This window comes from Diorhabda sublineata, chromosome 1 (genome assembly GCF_026230105.1).
Source record: "Diorhabda sublineata isolate icDioSubl1.1 chromosome 1, icDioSubl1.1, whole genome shotgun sequence".
In the NCBI taxonomy this organism is placed as follows: domain Eukaryota; kingdom Metazoa; phylum Arthropoda; class Insecta; order Coleoptera; family Chrysomelidae; genus Diorhabda; species Diorhabda sublineata.
In genome coordinates this window covers 39,821,440-39,843,310 of record NC_079474.1, presented here as the reverse complement: position 1 = coordinate 39,843,310, position 21,871 = coordinate 39,821,440, and the positions used below count along the sequence as shown (strand labels likewise).

The window sequence follows — 21,871 nt, the reverse complement described above, 5'->3', positions numbered from 1 at the left end:
TTGAAACAAAATTTTAAATTTGAATAGTGTGTTTTTCCTCCTATGGTGTCAAACATCTATAGATACTCTCAATTTCGTTTCAGTCAAGAGTATTTCATATTTCAACAAGTCTTAAGAAATACCTCATGTAACTTGTGCATTTGACTTGATAAAGCTTGTAAACATCCAAAGAGGCTCTATTGAAAATATGTTAAAGTTATATATTGCCTGGCTTTAATCTCTTTTGTAGTTTTAAATAATGATTGAAACTTTTTTTCTACAAATGGAGCGAAAGGCACAACTTGTGGCTTTATTACGTCAACAATGTACCTGTTAGCATCAAAACGATCTCTTTCAATGATCACTTTGTCAGTGGGGCCCTCCATATTCATGCGCCGCATACCTTTACTACGTAGTGCTCTCCCCTCCGGACTTCATATTTAACTTTTTAAACTGTTTCCTTATCGAATCATTACTTATTTCTTGTTGATATAGACACAAAAAATCTTGGCAAATAGAAAAGTTAAGCTTAATGAAACCTGCACGAATTGCACACTAACACTTCTTGTGTTTTGTGTGGTCATAATCTGTCATTTTTGCAACGACAGCAATAATTATTTTTGCTTTGAAGCAACCAAACTACTGTTTGCACTTAGGGAGGGTCTCGTAGAAAAAGACAGGCGATGTCAGTCACAGCAATAAAGCTGTTGGATTGATGAAGCCCCCTGTATTGCTATATATTACGATCAACATAGGATCAAGAATGAAATTTGTAAACTGCAGATAGAAAAATTTTAAATGTCTGTCTTGGATTTTTAAATAACTGAAATAATAAATGCTAAAACATTATTTGCTCTATTGAGATGTATTTTTGTTTTATTAGCGTCATTCAAATGAATTAAATCACTAGAAAGGTATGCAGAGTCTCTTTAATGCGATTTATATTCTATTCTACTTTCTAGTTACTGCCAATGTTCAGTTAATAATCTCAATGTCCATAGATTTTATTAATTTATTTCATTGCCACGTGTACAATGAATCTTTGTTTGGCATTTTAAAGCGTTTTTAAAAGAATTCCAAGTAATTTGATTAATAATGTAGTTTTTTATATACTTGAATTTAGATTAAATTTAATTTTATTTCAGAAACAAACCAAAAGAAATATTGAAATTGTAAATGGAAAAAAGATGTTATTTCACGTACTAACTACGATTTAATTTATCTTATATCGTAATGTAAAGTATATGCAGGTGATTAAAAGGTCACAGCAATAAATGGTTATAGCTGTTGGGTCATCAATCCCCTGTCAGAAACGTGGCTTGAGACAGGCGATTGTTTTCGGCTTTGGCGTCGCTAAACAATCACAGGTGATTTACCTGTTGGACCAGATCAAATAATTTTGACTGTTATAACATATCTGTTGCAAAAAATTATTGTCCAGTCGGTTATTTCTGATCTGGACCCCTGTAATTTACTGCAATATATGTATTTATTCTGAAGTAGTTCTGTTAATGATAACATTTTAATGTATACATTGTTTGAGGAATAAAGTCACGTTTAAAGTAATCCTTTGTTGTTTTTTTTTTCATTTACATCATAAAAAGTAGTTGAATTAGAGAATCAAAATGAATTAATCATGTAGAGACTTCTCAAATTATTATTTTTTAACTTTTGCATGTAGTGTTTTTCTTTATTCACTTCAACAAAAAACCCTTTGTCCTGATTGTAGGTTGATAGAAACCCATTTGAGAGAGGCAGGTTTAGAGTGATTCATTAAATTCATATAAGACTTGATCAGCACTCTGCTATTGGTTCAATTCAACAATCATAAAAGGAAAAAAGTTATTTAACAATAGTCATTTAATGAAAAACACCCAATAGATGTATAAATTGAAGGACATTGCAAGCTTCAGATATTCTAAATCAAACATAGAGGACAAAAAATGCAATAAAACATTGAGAACCAAAAAAGATAGATTTGTACATTTCAGTCAAACTTGAACCCTTTACCGTTCCACTGCATAACCACGTAATTGGAACGCAATTTCTTTCAAATCGTTGACCGATAAAATATACATAAAATTGTAGTTAGTTTACTTAATGATAATAAACCATAAGAATTCAAGTCGCGCCAATCTTACTAATATAATAATCATTTTTTCCATCGTTGCCATTTTTAATATCACTTTGAGATTAGTAATGCCATTTTTGGGTGGAATAAATCTTGGTACCTTGTAGCGATATCGTTAGTATAATTTTGAAAGTTCGACTGTAAACATTCTGTGCAACTGTAGTTAATGGTGGGTAGTTATAACTAATAGATCAGTTCTGTAGTAATTACATACTAGAATGCAGAAAATCTTAACCTACATTCTTCTCATTAATAAAAAACGTTTAAAATGTTGTGTATTAACTCATTACTATGAGTATGAGAACTTAATATGCATATTGGTTGGTTAGGTTAGTTAACACTATATATTGATGTGGAGATTGTGCTATTACATAATCTTAATGGATGATAGGTTCACATTTCACATAAGTGCGTTACATGAAAGTATGCCAGGAAGATACTGCTTTTGATTTTGTAAGAATTGTAGTTTTGAAGATATACATCAGGGGTGGGTAGAAGCCGGCCCTCGGATGGGATTCGGCTCTTTTATTTACTTTATCCGGCGTGTTGAAAAATCCTGCATGTAATTTTTTTAATCTCTTATAAGCGATTTTAATAGAATCAACAATGCTACATACTCTCACAAAACAGGTGGTCGGCTGATTACATATATCTGAACGTGCATTACTTTAACTCTTCGAGGGACAACTGGTCGCAGCTCGCGTACTATTTATTTTGATTTAGCACTGGTATATACTCGTCATTTTTTTTAAGATTAGTGTTCGTTATTTTGCAAATATTCTAAATTATTATTTAATATTATTAAGTGATAATAGTAATATAAATTTATAAACTGTCAAATTTCTCTGTCCAAATGCTTTAAATTAATACTTATAGTGTTTCTGCTAGAAACATATTTTGGACAGTGAAAAAAACTCAACACAAAAAATTTGCGTGTGCCTAGTCTATGCGGTATGGTCCTCATGCCGGGGGAAAAATGTTCGCCCGGGCTTAAAAGTATTTGCCCACCCCTGATATACATTGTCACCATATACAATAAAACAAAGTCCTCCACTGCGTTTGATGACAATGTTACATGAACACTACACCAGCACTCACAATTACACGATCGGACGCGCGTTTCGCAAATCAAGTTATCGACTTTAGAGACTGAAAGTAAACAATACCAATGGTTCGAGAACTTCCACGTCAACTACGTCTGTCAGCTTGCGTTAATTTCAAAAAGTACTGAACGGATTTTCTTGCGGTTTTCGCCAAAATAAAAAGTGGTTTATGTGATTTGCACATGGATAGGATTGCCTTGATAAGACGCAGTAATCAATAGATTTGATCAATTTTATTTGTAAAGAATTTAATATTAAATAAAAAACCCGTTCTTAAAAAATTAAATATATTAAAATATATATATATAAATAAATTTGTGATGTGCAATTGTTAAAAAATTTATGTAATATAATGTTTGTTTGACAAACTTCAAAATAATGATAATTGTAAGATTTCCCAAGCTTTCGCATTATTTTGTACAATTTCTGTCACATTTTACAACAAGAAAATTGCCTTTGCACTAATAGTGTGTGCCCATATCTTGCTACCATTCCCTCCTGTGTTGTGTTGACTATTTTAAAATAGGCCTGATGCCAATTACAATTCAAAGAAGCAAACATTCTAAAATAGAAAAAAATATAGAAATCTAGTGATATAAAATAACACATTAAAAAATTTAAAATGACAGCTTAAATACTAGTACATAGCTTCAAAAAGTTGATACAAAAGTTTTAAAGAAAATATTATAATTGTCAAAATGATTCTTTGAAGCTCGGAATTTTTAGAACTGTACAAAATGAAATGGTAGATTGATTGATAATAATTTACTTCTTAACATATATCTGTGGTGCTCAGTGTGAGGGCGATCAAAAACTCAACTGAGCCCAATGGAAAAGAAAAATTATTTCTTCACTTTATCCGAATCTTAAAAATAACTTTTACATGTTTGATTTTTCATCAAGACTATAAATTTCAGTAACTGTATCACCAATGATTGAATATTTACAAGTTATTTGATTCATTATTTTCATTTCATTCATATTTTTTTAGCCTATGTTTGCAAAACATCCATTCACATTTTAAACACATGGTATTTGTTTATTTAATTATAATTAATACATTTCAGTTTTACTAACCTAATATATATATATATATATATATATATATATATATATATATATATATATATATATATATATATATATATATATATATATATATATTGTTCAGAATTATGTGCATAATGTTATAAGGTAGATCAGAAGAAGAGTTACAATTAAAACCCAATGAAGCAAATGAGAAGAAACTAAACACAAAAATTACCGAAGTTACCAACCAATTGGTGACTGACTCAAAAGTAAACAATACTTCATTTCGGTTTATAACAACTTGAGGTAATTAAAATCTTCAACAATTTTGTGCTTTCCAGATATTTAAATAAATAATGAATAATTGTATTAGAACAACATATTTATTTTCTCATTTTAACAAAGTGATAGGAGCTATTCTACATCCCCTATCCAAGATTAACTGTTTAAAAAATAATATACCTCACGTCGAAGCAAATAATTCAGTCCAACCTTCTATTGCAAATGTACAAATTATCCTATTCGTCCATCTCTGGAATAATGCTCACACATTTGGAGGTCGGCCCCCAAGCATACCCTGAGAATGCTCGAATCAATACAGAAGAGAGCAATTCGACTTATGGACGATCCAGAGTTCACCAGAAACTTTGACAGCTCAGAGTATAGAAGAAAGGTCATAAACATAATCCCACCAAAAGCAGTAGATCTACTAGACAGGCAGATGTGACTCGTGAACAAAGAGTTTGCGTGCAGACGACCAGAATATCAATTTATCGGGACTCCTTCCTTTAGAGAAGTACAAGCCTGTGAAATCAGCTAACCAGGCACGTCTTTTTCAAAAACTACGACCTACAGAAGTTTAACATCAATATCCACAGGCATCTCCACACAGCAAGCATCATTCGAATTACTGGAGTTTAAAAGGGTTTATCCTCTTGTGCTTGCTTTTTACATAAAAAAATAACAAATATAGTTCCAACAAACGACAAATTAATAAATAAATAAAATAAACACAGTAATTTTACTAAAACGAGTTTCTAAGGCCGACCGCGCACGATGCAACTATTTTGAAACAAAGGTTGCATACCAGTTGCTATTGCATAGGTTTGGCAATCTCCGCAACGTATAACAGCAGGGAACCGTACACGATATGACTCGAATGAAGCTAGTTTGCAATTGGTTGTACGTGACCACGGTTCTGCGGTCAAAGTTGCGTTGCAGATATTTTTTCATTTGATTATCACATGTTTATTTTATTTTTTTCAATATGAGTGATGAAGAACTAAACCTCAAATTTGAGGGAGAAATTCGATAAAAAGCTATAAACGTTATATCTGTCTGACACTGTTATTGTGCTATTATGAACAGAAGAGTTCACATTTTGACTTAGGACGGATCCAATATTCTCTCTGTTGTCTGATTATCTACGGTATTGATAATAATCAATGACGTCTTCCTTATCTAAGTCTGAATACATTGAAAAATTGCGTTTTACTTCTGCACCTACTGATTACGAGTAGTAGCCGTGTGCGCTTAAAAGTTTTATTTTGATTGTAAAACTATTGCAACATCAACTGTTACTCATTTCAAACTGGTTAGTGAGTTGCGTTACAAATGAGTTTCTTTTGAGATGATCTGTGTGTATTCGGCCTAAATGACTAGTATGATTTTTCAATTTACAACTCCTGGTGTTGCCAAAGAGAAGGTGAATATATTTGATAATTCTTACATTATTCCCATTAATCTCAAATTACCACTATTTATAATTGATTATTAGACATGTAATATACGCGGATTTAGGTGTAGTTACTCAAATGCGATCTAAAAGAATACATTTTCAACTGACACTTTTGTATTAATTTTGGAACATTCCAATTTAATTATATATTTGAATTATAACCTGATCTTACCTATATAAAAAATTAAAAACGCTCATTAAAATTTCAATTTGTCGGTTGACCGCTAAAAGTTTGAAATGTATAGCTATCATCTCAATGTCTGTATCACTTGGACTTTCTTCTGATTCAGTCCATTTTTTAATTATTGGTTTAATTTGATCCCACGTAAGATTACTAAATGGGGATGTTTGCACTGAAATGAAAGAAAAAACAAATTAAAAAACTAAAAGTAAGGTACTGATGTAAATGTTAAAATATAGGTATAATTTAAATTTAATTTGAAACTCACCATTTCCAGATTTATTATTTTTAGTAGTAACATTTTCTGTATCTTCTGTTTGGACATGTTTATTACTTTTTATATCCGGCTTCGTTTGTGGTTTATCTTTAACTTTTAAATTTAATTTATATTCTTTAATTATCTCATCTCTTAAACCTTCTGGCAACTCATTCAATACGTTTATATCAATTTTATGATGCACATTCTATAATATAGAATAGAGTTATTATTTCCTTTTGAAATTTGGAATTGAAATGATTAAAACAATATTGCAGCTAGGAATTTAGAACATGCACTGCCAAAAAATGATCCATTGTACTAAAATTTTATTTGAGACATGTTTTTATTGCATTGTTTTACAAATTAATATTGAAAGTACATTGGATTTCAAGAAAAAAGAGTGAACTTACTGAAAAAATAACAATGATAATGCCAGATGTAAATGGATTATTTGTAACCTCAAAACTAATCAAATCGATCAATGTAGCATTAACAATTCTGGGAGTTGAAATGATCCAAAGTACAGAACATTGGGTTTTACCTGTGTAGGTTTGATTCTAGGTTCCACACTTTTCTTCTTATCAAAATAGTTGTGCAAAACTGTATTGTTCCTTACGTTTTTTGATAACTTGTTTCCATTATTGGTACTCTTATTACTACCTTTTGGCCTTCCTCTTCTTGCACCCGTTGATGTTTTCATTATATTTCTATCTAGATTAGAATTTAGGCCTTTAGTATTTTCACTTTGTTTCGAATCTATTATTTTATTAGAAATTGTTGTCGATTCCTTAATTTTATCAAACTGGTTCAATGTATTAACTTCTTGTTTCAGAAAATTACTCAATGCCTTATTTATAGGAGCATTTTTTTCTAATTTGGTCAACTGAAGACCAACACCTCTCAAATCTGCAAAATCTACTCCCAATTTTTCATACAGGCTCTTAGCTTCATTAAATATCACTTGTGGATTGTTAAGAATTGCATTTGATGTCGTACTTTTCGTCAAACTATCACAAATACCATGTCCAAGAAATTTAGCGGTTTCCTAAACAAAAAATAAATATATTTTGAATCAAAAGGAATCAAACTTTCAGTTTATTATTGAGGTCTCAATTATATTCTTGATTGAAATATATGAATTAAAATGTCTCATGGTCATTCTCAATTGCAAGACTAAAGAATAATATCTGTTATGCCAGAAGTAAAACATGAGACAATTAATTTGGCAACAAAAATTGAGGAAAAAATATTATTGATGAAATGAGTTATATTTTAGAGTAAAATGCACTTTTCCTTCAACTGGTTCCATATAGGATAGTGGAATAATGCGTCTTTCAAAATCATTATAAACCTTAATAAACTCTTTCTGGTCAAAACCACCACAGCTATAGTCTAACTGTAACAATATTTAACACTTGGTTATTTGTTTGTTACCTTAAAAGTTATACTGAATACACTGTTTACATTCCCACTACAGCAACTCTCACAATTACACTGTCTGAGGCACGGCTTCGGTATTTGAAGACGAGGACATGGTTATTGAAACGCGCGTCAGACATTGTTATTGGGAATGTTGGTGTAGTGGTAGTGTAAACAGTGTGTTCTGTATAAATATCACCAACGGTTCCAAAAATTCTAACTTAGTTAACCTTAACAGTTAGTTCACTAATTAGCACAATATAATGTGAGAAATATGGGCGTTTAGATGCTGACCATTCAGTAAAGAAAAAATGAAAGTAGACACCGACATGCCCACAAGACTTATTATCTAGTGTTTGTATTTGGTTTGTCAGTAGAAGGCTTTCTACAGAAAACGTGACGATTTTCATTAATTGAAATCAAGTGATGGTACATGTATTACATTGAAATTAATTAGTTTGGAAAGCTTGGATAAAAACCTATACGGCAGTCGACACATCACATAATTCATCAAAGTTGAGAAGAATTTAAAAATTCTTATATCTCTTCATTGGAAATAATATAAGTTATAATAAAATTTTATATTTTCATACCTATACTTTGTATAAAAGACAGTGATGAAAATCTAATTTTTAATAACCTTCAGGTAAGTACTAATCCCCTCATTTAATCACATATAAATATCAAATTTATAGTGATTGTTCTGAGACCTAATGGTATAATTGCATAACTTACCACTGGAGCCTCAGGTGCCCTTACTAATAATTTTAATGTTAAACATCTGGCTCTCATTTTGATATCATTTATTCTGTTATGAATTTCAACAGCTAGATTTTGTATAAAACTGTAACATTCTTCTATAGTCTTGAATCTTATGCCATAGTTTACTTCTGCCGACACTGATTTTCTTTCGTGATGAAAATTTAGAGGTCTAGTATCGATTCCCATGGATTGCTGTTTGATAGTTTCTCCTGCTTTCTGTCCCAATTCATTTTGAAGAATTTTCGAAGATACCAACTAAAATATACACAGTTGTAAAAATGGGGAACAAAACTGGCCAACATTATAAATGGAAATATACTAAAGGTTTGACCGAATGATAAATCTCTCAGAAAACTATTATAAAATTACCTGAAGATCCCCACAGCTGTTTAGCCCTAATTTATGTAGTTTCGCCAAAGTGGCCCTACCAACACCAGGTAAATCGGAAAGAGCTACATCCATCATGTATTGTTCTACAGCATCTGGTTTCAAATAGAACTGCCCTTCAGGTTTTGCCTTTTTCGTTGCTAGTCTCGCTTGAAGTCTATTTGCCCCAAAACCTAGAATTAACTAATTGTAAGTGAAATATATTAAATAATTATTGCATTTAATAAAATTTCAATACACCTATGAACAATAACTGAATTGTAGGTTTTAGTAAATATATAGTCATTTATGAAATCCTATACCATTTTAAATGGTGTTAATGGTTAGTTTCAATACTCATTCGACTGAAAGGAAGAGACTTGTTTTGAACATAACTACAGGTTTAGTGGCTTAGTATGTAAAGGAGACTTGAGACCTGATTCCCATAATCTTTTCATTGTTCTATGGTTTTTCATTCCTTTTTTTGTGCTTTTATTTTTGTTTTCCCTTATTCACTTGCTTCATATATTTTTTGTTTATAACTAGTTGATATTTATTATTTTTCATTTTACCTGTAGAGCAAGGGCATCCTGTAACATTCATAATTTCTTTTCTAATATGCACTGCCCATTCCTCCACTGAAAGACCAGTTTCTTGTAAAATTTTAGTAATATCCACATACATTTCATCACAACTTACAGCTTCTATGTCAAGAGTGTAAGAAGCAATAGTTTTATATAAATTATGGGATACTTCTTTAATGCCCTGAAAATATTGATTGAATTTTGTAAAAAAGTAGTTAGTTATCATTAAACACTGATAATTAGTTCGATAAATTAATACAATACATACCTCAAAATCATATGGCAGAGTAACTAATTTGGGACACACTTTAATAGCCTGTCCCAAAAATGTTCCATTTTTAATTCCATATTTTCTAGCTTCATAACTGCAGCTGGCTATCTCAGACATACTAGAAAAACTATCGATTTGTTCTACTCTGGAAGTCACTCCTAGAGGCAATCTTTCAGAATACAATGCAAATTCTTGTTCTCTAATAGCTTTCTGTTCAGGTTTCACATTTGTTATTTGCCCATTCCGAGCATGAGTAATAGCTACTGGTTTCCCTTTTAATTCTGGATGATTTCGGATACTAACGGAAACAAAAAAACAGTCCATATCTATATGCATTATTACAGATCTTGACATTAAAGGGGAACTATTTTGTCCTAAAACAGTATACAAATTCCATTGATTGAAAATAACCTTTTGCAAGACTAAAAATATAAACAATTCTATCAAAATGTATATTCTAGATTAAACTATTAAGGGTTGGACATGTTTTAGAACTAACTAGAAGGGATTTCTAATAACTTTGCCAAGATGTATATCTCAATAAGTTTTTTTTAACAATTTTATTTGGCTAGGATACCGAAACAAGTGTTTGATAAAAATGTAGACAAATATTTTTGTTTTGATGAAATAGTTTCTATAATATATGTGATTATTTAACCTTCATTTTTAAGCATTATTGTGATTTTGAACTGTTATACATGAATGTTCCAAATTAACAAAATATTTAATCAATAATTTAGATATTAATACCTTTGAGCAATAGCAGTTTCTCAGTTCCAGGAAATTTTCCATCCGAAGCATCTCTCAGTTGGCCAACAAGTTGTTTAAATTCAGCACCCAATGTTGAAATAAGATGTAGCCTAGAATTGTTATAAAATTCTTCTAAAAAATTTGGATCTGAAGCTGTTTTTGCAGCCAACTTAGTTTGTTCTGATTTTTTACAAGAAACTATTTTATCAGTAGAAGAGGAAGCAACTGATCTATTACCATTAATATCATCAATACAAGATGAAATATCAGTTTCCTTTTCTGATTTAAGTTCATCTTGCTTCACAGTTACAGTATTTTTTTGAATTTCAACGTCTTCTATTATAGAAATGGCATTTGATACTTTATTCAAAATAGGAAAGTCGATTCTTGGTTGAGATTTACTTTGATTGCTATATAACAAATATCTTCGATAATCTAAAAGCTTTCCAAAATCTATACTATCTGTTATCCAGTTTGGTTTGACAATAGGGGTTGTTCCAAGATGTTTAATCTAAAATTAAGATACACTGGGTTTGAACCTGGCCCCTTCAGAATTGTGCTCATGTAATTAAGAAAGATGTCAATTTTTTTATGAATATCTCAAATGGTTCCAAACTTAAGGCTATGTAAAGTTTCCCAAAATCCACTAAAAGAAAGTAACAGACATATTTTGAAATCACTATATCTCCTAATTAAGCTAGAGGTATAGGAGATATACAACACCACATCTTATAAAAATTCAAATTCAATATTTTGATTTTGTGTATTTTTGACAATCTTCAAAAAATTCCTATAAAAAAATTATACATTTGGTGAGTGATTCTGAAAATTTCAAAGAGGGAGGCTGATGAGTTCATAAATAAACAATAATTCAAAAAAATGTTTTGTAAAAGTTTAATACTATGTACGTCAACTTTAGTTAAATTATTTGAAATGATGATAATTATCATAATTAAATATGTACCTAGTAGTGTTGTCTCTAAGATAACAATTTAGTTATTTACAAAATAATATTTTTCACTTAAGTTGGAAATAGTTGTTATAACTTATTTATAATGCATTTTCAGGAAACATTCATAAATAACAATCAGCAGGGTCTATTGCAGTACTAAGTTGAGACAGGCTCACCCCCAGTTCTCTCTTCTATCTGTGTTATATTAGTTTTGTCTGCAGGTCTGACTCCAAATCAGTTTAGGGACTGATTGCATGTGTACTTTCACTTTCACTCAAGAGTGAGACTTGCTGCCCAAGCAAGCCTACAACTTCCATATGACTACCAAATTCTAACACCTATCCAGTTTAAAGTTTATCTGGCATTAATTTCACCTTCTCCACACGAGAAGAGTATATTGAATCCAAGAAATTTGTGTATACCTGTTTCAACCAAGCAGTAATTATTCAGGGAACACAGCAATATCATGCTTATATTCATTACAAATTCTAGTGTATCAAAGATATGTATAGAAACATTCTCTAAAGATGCAGTAGATTCTTATACCTGAAAGAGAAATTTCCCAAACTCAGCGAGGCAAAAATTAAAAAGGGAATATTTATTAGTCCACAAATACTAACAAAGGATACAAACTTTGAGGAAAGCTGAATGATTTGGAAAAACTCGCTTGGGAATGTTTTGTGAATGTTGTCCAAAATTTCCTAGGAAACCATAGAGATGAAAATTACAAAGACTTAATCAATGAGTAAATAATGTCATACAAAGCTTTGGGATGTAATATATCTTTGAAAATACATATCCTGCAGTCTTATCTGGATTTCTTCCCCGAGAATTTGTGTGCTGTGTTTGATGGCGAAATATGTTATTAGAACATAAATTAAAAATTGCTTTTCTCCATCTTGCTGATCCTTCATCATAATTGTCATATTCAAGAAAATTGGATACACCACTGACAGATGTACTTTGTAAAGTTGATCCACTCCTACAGGAAGGTATTATGTAATAACATCTGAAGAAGTTGTTAAAACTTCAAAAATCATAAAGTTCTGAATAACTTTTGACTAAAATGTAATAGTAACAATTTAGTTTCAAGTTCGTGTTTAAGTTCAGTAGGCAGGACGACTAATAGTTTCATGAAATATCCTTTTTAAAAATTATTATGTATTTAACTATGAACCCATCAGCCATTACACCATGGTGATTTCAAAATATGTTGGTTAAATTTTTTTGGTGGATTTTGGAAAACTTGACACAGCAGTAATTCTGAAACTGTTTAAGATATTTTTTTTAAAATTTAGCATTTTTCTTAATCTTTATAAGGACAATCTTTATACCAAACTTGAGCAAATTCTGACAGGGTCAAGTAATTTTTTTTATTTCAGTGAGTTGATTTCATATGGAATGACCTGCTACTTAATCTAGTAAAGTACAATTTGGTAAAGAAAACTAACCTTAACATTTGGTAGATTTGAAGCTATAATATGAGTAGTTGTTGAAAGTTGATACAAATGAAATTGTCCACCATGTGCAGCCATAAGATTTTTCAACTCATCAATCGGAGGTTTAGTAAACCCATTTACATGTATTGCAATATCTTGAAAAATATTTGAAATCTGTTTGATTTCACAGTTTTCAAACTGATCCAGAAGCTTTGCTCTTTTAGCAGCATTATAACCGCCCTTTTAAATTGAGAAACAAACATTTCAATACATTTCTATATATCTATTTAAAAATATATTATTGTATACATCAAACAACATACCCAATCTGAAAATCCATTATCACGTTCATATTCCCTGCCTTTTTTCTTATTTGTGCAACCATTTTCTTTTTCTACATTATCATCTTCCTTTTCAGCATTTTTCATTTCTCAGTTCTATTCTAATTCATTATTAGTAAAGTTAATGGCTTTAAGGAAGCATTTACGTGGAATAACAAACTAAACAAGTTTTTGCGAAAAAAAAATCAAAATTTTCTAAAACACACTTTTACATTTTAAATTAAAATCGGTAACTATTTGAACATCCGTTTAAATTTAGTTAAAAACAATACTCGTAACAAGTCATACATCCTGACATTACACACATATTTGAAATAGGTTGACATTGCTGGCAGCAGATTTAAAGATAGTTAAATATGTTGACCAAAAATTGGATTCACTAAAGAATAGAGATTTCTTATTTCCCTCATTTATGCTATAGTACATATGCGGTAGATGGCGAAAGTATTAAAAAAATTTAATATTGAATATCAATTCTAGGCGGAGCTAAATTATATCACAATATAAATTAATATGAACAAATTATGTTGAGGAATTGGAGAGATTGATAAATAATAATTGCAAATCAATTTTTTATATGGCTCCTTCAGTTATTCATAGCAAGTCAATTGTATGTCTGACAGTCGACATAGTAAAGATTAAAAACTAAAAATTATTGATAAGCGCATGCTCCTTATTTTTTTTAACTAAACAGACAATTTGTTTGCAATGAAAGATATTATTACAATTCATCACAAAAAATAATATATTATTTTAAAAAAATTAGGTCCCTTGATCAAGATAAAATATTATTTTTGGCGGTTCAATTTGAATTAACCCCAAGCTATTAAGCGTTGGGCGTGTTTTACGACTATTTAGAATAGAGGTACGTTTACCGATATTGGTGAACAATCTTTGTCCATCAGCGTGAAATGTGAATGGCGACGTTTGTCGTTGCTAACAAATTAAAGGCGTAGCCATTTTGATTTTGACGAATATTGACATACGTCTTGTCGTCTAGACAGAAACTCATTTGTTAGTGGAAGAGTGACATGTAAACACTAGAAATTTTGTTAAAAAACTTCTAAGTCACATGGTTTTTCGATCAAATTTGTTTGTTGTGATACAGTAATCTTTCTTGATAATTTTTGGTGTTTAATTCTTCAATTTTTTTGGATAGTGGTTTAAATTTTTGCCTCGATTATTGAGTTACCTTGCCGGGTCTTCTTGAAATTTTTGTGTAATGTGAGAAAAATAATATGGGAAAATTTTAATATGAATTTCGAAGTTTTCTGAGAAATGTAAGTAGTTTTTTCATTTATTACAATTATTTTCACACGACTTTTACAGAAGACATTCTTAATGTGCTAAACGATTTGCCCTTCACTTGTTTTTTGTTCCTTTTAGCACTATTATATTTAGGTAAAGTGATATTTAACACTTAGGTTATGTTTAAAGATGTAAACATTATTCCATTTAGCACTAAAGAGGAATTTAAAGTCTTTACAATGTGATGTAAATTTACTTGATCGTAATGGTTGATAAACATGATTATTATGCATTTAATATCGCCACGGCTCTTAATCGGTACTAATTGATGACCATTTAAGGACAATAACTTCATAATACCTTTATCTGTAAGTGGTGCGCAAAAACTTTTAACGTTAATGAATATTAAATGCAAATAATTATATACTACTTTTAAGTGTTTGTTAGTCTCTCTGGCATTTTTTTATTTTCCTATAATTCCCTTACCCCAAAATATTTATTCTAATATATTGTCTTTTCATTTTTTCTTGTATTTATTTCACTCTGTTGGTGAATATCTTTCTTAGAAATCGTATTATTCAACAATCTTTAATATTTGTATTAGTTATTTTTTTTTTTCATGGAAACAGAAAGCACATATTCCTGAACATACATTTGAATAAATTGAACTTTTTTCAACACTACTGTATGTGTACAAGAGAAAAGTTCAAATGATTATTTTAAATTCATTTATATGGTAAATATATTAAAATGATTGACAAAATATTGTCTAATTTAATATTAAAAAACAGGATTACAAATTAAAGATTAACAACCATAATAACTCATTTGTAAAATTCTTGTTGGTTCTAAATGGAATATTTTCCAATTTTATTAGAAAAGCCTGCTCCTTTTTTGTTTATCAGACCAGGTGTAATTTCAATTGGAATGCCAATTTCTAATGATTTAATATAAAAACTGCATAGGGCCATTATATTTTCTACATGATTAAAAATAAATTTCTCCCATAAGAATTATTGACCAATTATTCATCATTACTGTATAACAAGAATATGGAGATTTAAATCATATTCTATGCTAGTTGAAATATTCTCTAATCAGAGATCGTACTATGATCTTTAAACATTCTATTGGCTTCTTATAGTCACAAATATTCTTGATTTACCCCTAATTTCGACTTTAGTTGGAAAAGGGCTTATCAGTGTGACCTGAGGTTTTTTTGGAAGTGATGAGTTTTCTAATGTGTGATCCACTTTCTTTAAATCTTTTTATCGTGCATCATCTATTTTTTGTTTTGAATAATAGATTTCTAAAAAATTGGTTACTCATAATTGCATGAATGACAAGCTTGATACATATTTTTTGGGATGGAACTAATGATACACATGAAAAAAGACTAAAATCATAAGTAAAGTTCATTCAATAAAGTAAGTAGATGAAAATCAGTAGTTTCTTACTTGGAATTTTTATTTCATTACAAATAAATTAATTGAACTTAGAACATACCCAAAATTGAATTTATATCTAATGTTGGTATTTAATAATTTGGTTAAAACTGTTCAAAAAATTATAAATGTTTTTATTTGACTTGTGAATATTTTTCCATGTTTTAATTTTGTTAATGTACAAGTTTTCGTGCTCGTCATAATATTGTGACAGGAAAAGTGTGTGGTGAAGCGGTTGGCGTTCCTGAAGAGTGGATCTCTCATAAGTGGTCTGCGCTGTGAGAATATTATACACCAGAAGAAATTTCAAGTTTAATGCTGATGAAACCAGACTGTTTCACTATTTAACCCCTGACAAACCACTTAAATTCAAGGGCGGAAAGTTGTCTAAAACAAGAATTACAGTATTGGTTGTGGCAACATGACTGGTTCATGTAAAAGAAAACTTTTCGTGATAGGAAAAGCTAAAAAACCACGTTGCTTTAAGAACATTCAATCTTTGTCTGTAAATTATGAAAACAACACTATGTCCTGTATAAGATCGCAAATTTTTGAAAAGTGGCTGTGTAGCTGGGATGCAGGATTGGAGTCTGAAGGAAACAAAATTTTTCTTCTAGTAGACAACTGTCTCGCTCACCCTTTAGTCCCCAATTTGAAATGCATGAAGCTAGTGTTTTTACCGCCCAATATCACCTTTGTTTTATGAACCAAGCAGTGATAGAAGCTTTAAAAACACAAGGCTAAAAGCCTTTGTATTCTGGATGCTATTCTAATTGTATTAGAAGCCTGGGAAAAGATAACACAGCCCATTATAGCCAGCTACTTTCGTCATGTAGGTTCCTTCACAAGCGGAAGACGACGATGATATTCCGTTAGCGAGAATGATACAATCTACACATGAAGTTGACAACATACCACTCGCTGAATTGGTTGCTCAGTTGCAAAGATCTACTGATACAGAGGTAGAAAAATTTTTTGGAACAGATGACAGAATTCTTGCAGAAGCTGAAAGTAACAATCGTAACACTGATGAAGAAAAAAAAACCAGCAAGACCCTGAAGAACAGTTTCAGACAACAACAATAACCGAGGCTCTTAGCGTTTTTACAGTTTTTTTTTTTTTAAATTTGTTGTCTTTATCGACCAGTTTGATACTGATGATATTTATACCTTGAGGAGTATGAAATGTTAAAATATTTGAGACTGGGCTAAACAAACAGACTAAAATGACTGATTACTTTCAAAACTAGTGTAGTATTATAACTCGTACTGCAAGGAGCTAAGTACTTTTATACACCAATTATTTTGCAATAAATATTTTTATTTCTTTTTTGACATTTAATTGCTTATAACAACTATCGGACATAACGTCGGAAACTTTAACATCCCTTCAAAGTCGCTATATTAGGTTTTGACTGCATGTAGATTTGAATATTGTTTTGCTAAAATAGGGGGATTATTAGAGCCTAGAGCCCAATTATATTCTGTTAAATATAGTTTTTTCATAATTTTTTTTTAGTGTATGTCTCAATAGTTTTGGCACACAATTTACGTTGTAATAATACGACAAATAAATGGTTTTATAAACAAAAAATTGTTTGTTTTCTTCACGTTAGTTGGTCGAGTGTTTTTTATGTCAATTTGCATTATAATGTATTGTAAGTGGAAAATAAGAAAAAGCAAAAGACTGGTAAGCAGAGCACAAGACAGAATTGGAGGTTAACAGAGGTGTCGGATGTTTTTGAGGCTCTGTCTCAAGAGAGCTTTAGCTTTGTTTTACTTACGCCAGCTATCTACATCCGTTAGACAAATATTATCATCTGTTGATATCATTTATCGCTTTTTTCATATTTTCAACTATATCAAAATTTCTTCTAATTGCTAATAAGTGCTTAAATTTGTTAATAAAGCCTCTGTGAATTTTCCTCTTCCGCACATTTTTTTTAGAATTTGTAGCCGAGTTCTCATTTTTATACGTGACCTATACGTTTAATTAACGTCAATTTATCACCATACGGATTCAATTTAATCACTGGTGAGAATGTTTTGTAATCTCCATCGCCTATTTAATTACCCTATTTAACTCCGTGTAACTTGTAAACATCATTTTGATAGCTTCAACTTTCATACTTCTCGCAGATAGTTCATGCAACTTTTTCTATTATGGTTTTCTTTCCAAGCTAGATACGCGTATTTCCTCCCTTCATCTCACAGGAAAACAGTATCATAGGATTATCTAGACTGAAAAAAACATATGCATAACATCAAAAAGTCCCATTAGATGCAAATTAGAACTAGAAGGTGAAATAATACAACAGAAAATGAAATTTAAGAATTGCAAATGACATAACCAGTTATAGAGATGTAGAAGACGAGGTAAAAGGACAAGTAGCTATAGCAAACAAGGTAGCAAACAAAGCAACGAATTCACAAAGCGACAGATCTATACATTAGAAACAAGACCAGAAACATCAAAAATCAAACAACTCTTGGAGGCCACAGAAACGAAAATTCTCAGGCCGATCTCGGGAAAAACACTATTAGACCAAGAAAGCGACGAAAACATCAGACGATTATGTCATCTAGATAACATTAAGGAATGAGTATCACAGCATAAAAAACAATGGAACCAACATATGAGTCGAATGACAAACGTAGACTGCTAAAAATAGCAGATTCTTATCAGACGAGGACGTTATCCATATAGGTGAACACCTATTTTGAGGAGAAGGACTGAAACTAATATTTGGAAGGGCTAAAGAGTTTTGAGTAGCGCAAGGAAAAGTGTAAAATAAAAAAGATAATGCAAAAAATGCGCCTTATCTTCTTTTTCAGGACGAAAACTTTTCAAACAACCCTCATATATTGTTAACATAAGTCAGTATTATCAGTAGCGTTGCAAGGGACTAGTGACTTAAAAGACTAGACTTAAAGAAGTTTCGCATTTCGAAGTTTTGTTTTTGACGTCATTGCGGGTCCTAATTTCCGCTTTTTTCGACTAATACATTTTCATTATATATATATATATATATCCCGTGTCACATCAAAAAGTATGAGTAAATGCTATTTTTAATTATAATTCAATCAAATTCTAAAGTCAAAATTCAGATTCTCAATCCATTAAATTTTTAAAAAGAATAATAGACTATCTGACGCGCGTTTCGATAACCAAGATATCATCTTCAGAGACTGAAGGTAAACAGTTTGTAAGTGTTATTGTAGTGGTAGTTTAAATAGTGTGTTCAGTATGAATGTCAAAAACGGTTCCAAAAATTTCAAACTTACTCCTGTAATAGTAATTTTTTGTGAACACGCATTGTCTTAAAAACTACTATTCACTTTATTTTTATCAGTTAACTCGTTTAACTCTAATATTGTTTTTTTCATATTTAACTGCCCCTCAACCCCTAACTGATACGCTGTTCCTGTGTGACGCTAACACTGCGTTTCTTCATGTCTGTTTTCTTTCCATTCCACTCCTTGTCGTACATGTCTAAAATGTTTATTGCTGTTTAGTCATAATTTGAATATAAAGTAAAATATAGTGCTTTACAGATTCCGCATTAAATATATTTCAGGAGTTTTCTTATTTCTGTTGGAAGTGAGTTTGAGGAGGGACGGGGGCGGTGAAAGAGGCAAGTTTACTTCCTGTTATTTCTTTTTATTCTACACGCGAGACGGAGACCAAATGAAAAACTACAATATTCAAAATGGCTTTGTACACATGTGGTTGTTTTAGAAAATATTGAGGAAAAACATCGATTCTCAAAATCTCCTTGAATAACGAGAGGAGATTAGTGAACAATGCATTTTACAATATTACCATTTTTATTAAAAAAATGTTCTATTGTACAGGATGTTTCTAAATTCATGCAAAATTATTCAGAAGGTGGTTTCTCATTTGACATTATGTTAAGTCTTTCCTGTAAACTTGACAAAATATTTATCCTGACAGGTAGTAGTGAAGATGACTTGAAACTTAAAATTTCTTAATTTACATGCGTTTAAAATAATTAAACGATTGGTGACATATTTTTGAAGATAAACACACGAAATTATCTCATTTTTATTTTGTACTAAAACTTATAGTACAGTCAGTGATGCTGAAAATTAGGTGTAACCTCCGAATTTTTTGAAACTGAATGAAAATTTAGAATAAATTTCGCCTTATGCTCAATATCAAAAGTGACATAAGTCCGATAGACGCTTTTTATTTTTTAGTGGTAAAAACTACCCCTATGTGAAAAAAATTATGTTTTTACTGGTAAAAATCTTGTTCAAACAAAAAGATTAAATAGTGTTTCTTGCTCTCGAACGTATTTTATTGCATATTTAATGTTTACTACCCCTTAATATGTAACCCTTAAAAACAACCCCTATGAAAAAAATAATGATAAAAAATCACTTTTTGAAGATTTGATATAATTAAATAGTATAATTATTTAAATAAAAGCGATTTTGAAGGTAATAGAAGAATTTTTTTCTTTCAATCCCTAGAAAACAAACCCTGTATTGAGAAAAATGGAAAAAAATGCTTTCTAAAACATTGGTATGTTTCAACGGTGCTTGTTATTTGAAATAAATGTCTTTTATCGTATACAAAATGACTTTTAACCCTTCAAAACCACCCTTGAATTAAAAAAGTGTTGAAAAATTACTTTGTCCATTATTTAATGATTAAATTTCGGGGAATAATTTAAAATAAGAATTTCCTTATATTATTTTTGAAAAATTATATTTTATTTTCAGCATCAATATTGACAAATAAAATTTTTTTATTGTGTAACGCGCATTTAAATCTTAACATTTGACTCCAAAAATGAGAATGCAGCAAAAAAATGTCATTGGTTTTTTAACCATAAATCGACGAATTTTAAAGCTGTAGTATCCTATAAAAAGCATTTTAAAGAAAATTTCAAGAGCTATAAGCTCATTTAAATGAAAAATCTTTTAAGCCCTTTATTTTTTGAAGGGAAAGGGCTCGAGACAGGTCATTTTTTCACTAAAGAGGATACTTTAAACGGCAATATCTCCTTTATTTTCCAAGTTACAGAATTATAAAAAAACTAAAATATTAGTGGCTACATTTTTGTTGTATATAATTTTTACGTATCTTTAATAGTTTCAGAGTTAAAATGCAGTTATGGCAATTCTTTTTGAAAAATGAATAATACGTTTTCAACTTTTACCGAACATTTTTCAAAAAATACGTATTCTAAACCGGTCTAACTTCAGAATCGTATGAATAACACTAAAATAAAACTAATTGTAAATGGTCTACGTTTGATTTTAATTCTGGTCGTACAGCTGTAACTGCTCATTTTTCTTTAAAAAATATACCAATTTATTTTTGACTATAACTTCTTCAATTTACTTTTATAAGTGCTCATTTTAAAGGTACAAAAAACATCATGATCATTATGCACGTAAAATTAACGTCCTTCCCGTTATTTGAAGTTGAACCCATCGATTCGAGTAAGAAAATAAGTCTACTTTCACTCATCATATACTGCTTTATATTGGACGTGGAATAATTTATGAAAAATGATTTCTTTGTTTTTTTCATGAGCTATAATCTTGTTTATTAGATTTGTTTCAATAAAATGCGTAGTTTTTGAGTTATTCACTCATTTTTCAATCGTGAATAACTAAAAAACTCTTGATTTCTCAAGAAAATTCTTCATTAATTTTTTATTCAGAATTTGATTCTCTATCGACTTCTGGCATTTTTTTTGAAAATGGTAGAAGCGTCAATCGGCGCTAAGTCACTAATGATTATTGACCTTTTTTCCCAACTATATGCCAAATTTCAAGTGAATCGGTTCTGTTTCAAAAAATTTGAAGGTGCACAGCTTCACTGACTGCACTATTAGTA

At 30.4% G+C, this 21,871-nt stretch overlaps 2 protein-coding genes across 2 annotated transcripts in view; one reads left to right on the top strand and one right to left on the bottom strand.

The window, feature by feature from the left end:
* Positions 1-1,539: 1,539 nt before the first annotated feature.
* Positions 1,540-13,837, bottom strand: LOC130453157 (DNA repair protein REV1). The gene is made up of 11 exons (XM_056792767.1): positions 13,287-13,837; positions 12,976-13,203; positions 10,573-11,083; positions 9,820-10,196; positions 9,540-9,732; positions 8,971-9,161; positions 8,575-8,856; positions 6,962-7,465; positions 6,430-6,625; positions 6,153-6,333; positions 1,540-3,775 (listed from the first exon to the last, which is right to left on the bottom strand). The coding sequence occupies exons 1-11, from the start codon at positions 13,389-13,391 to the stop codon at positions 3,643-3,645; spliced, it is 2,901 nt and encodes a 966-aa protein (XP_056648745.1). The 5' UTR covers positions 13,392-13,837; the 3' UTR covers positions 1,540-3,642.
* Positions 13,838-14,298: 461 nt separating this feature from the next.
* The window catches only part of LOC130448214 (homeobox protein PKNOX2-like), a 53,724-nt gene continuing 46,151 nt past the window's right edge, over positions 14,299-21,871 (top strand). The window contains exon 1 of the mRNA XM_056785491.1: positions 14,299-14,584. The gene's annotated coding sequence lies outside the window, so the exon portion shown is untranslated. The remainder of the gene's footprint in view (positions 14,585-21,871) is intronic.

Bases quoted from the DNA above. Each gene is read 5' to 3' on its own strand.
- LOC130453157 (XM_056792767.1), bottom strand. From the start codon at position 13,391: ATGAAAAATGCTGAAAAGGAAGATGATAATGTAGAAAAAGAAAATGGT. The intron at 11,084-12,975 runs GTTAGTTTTCTT...TCTTAATTTTAG, and splicing joins CAAATCTACCAAATGTTAAG to ATTAAACATCTTGGAACAAC. The intron at 6,626-6,961 runs GTAAAACCCAAT...TCTATATTATAG, and splicing joins CTAGAATCAAACCTACACAG to AATGTGCATCATAAAATTGA.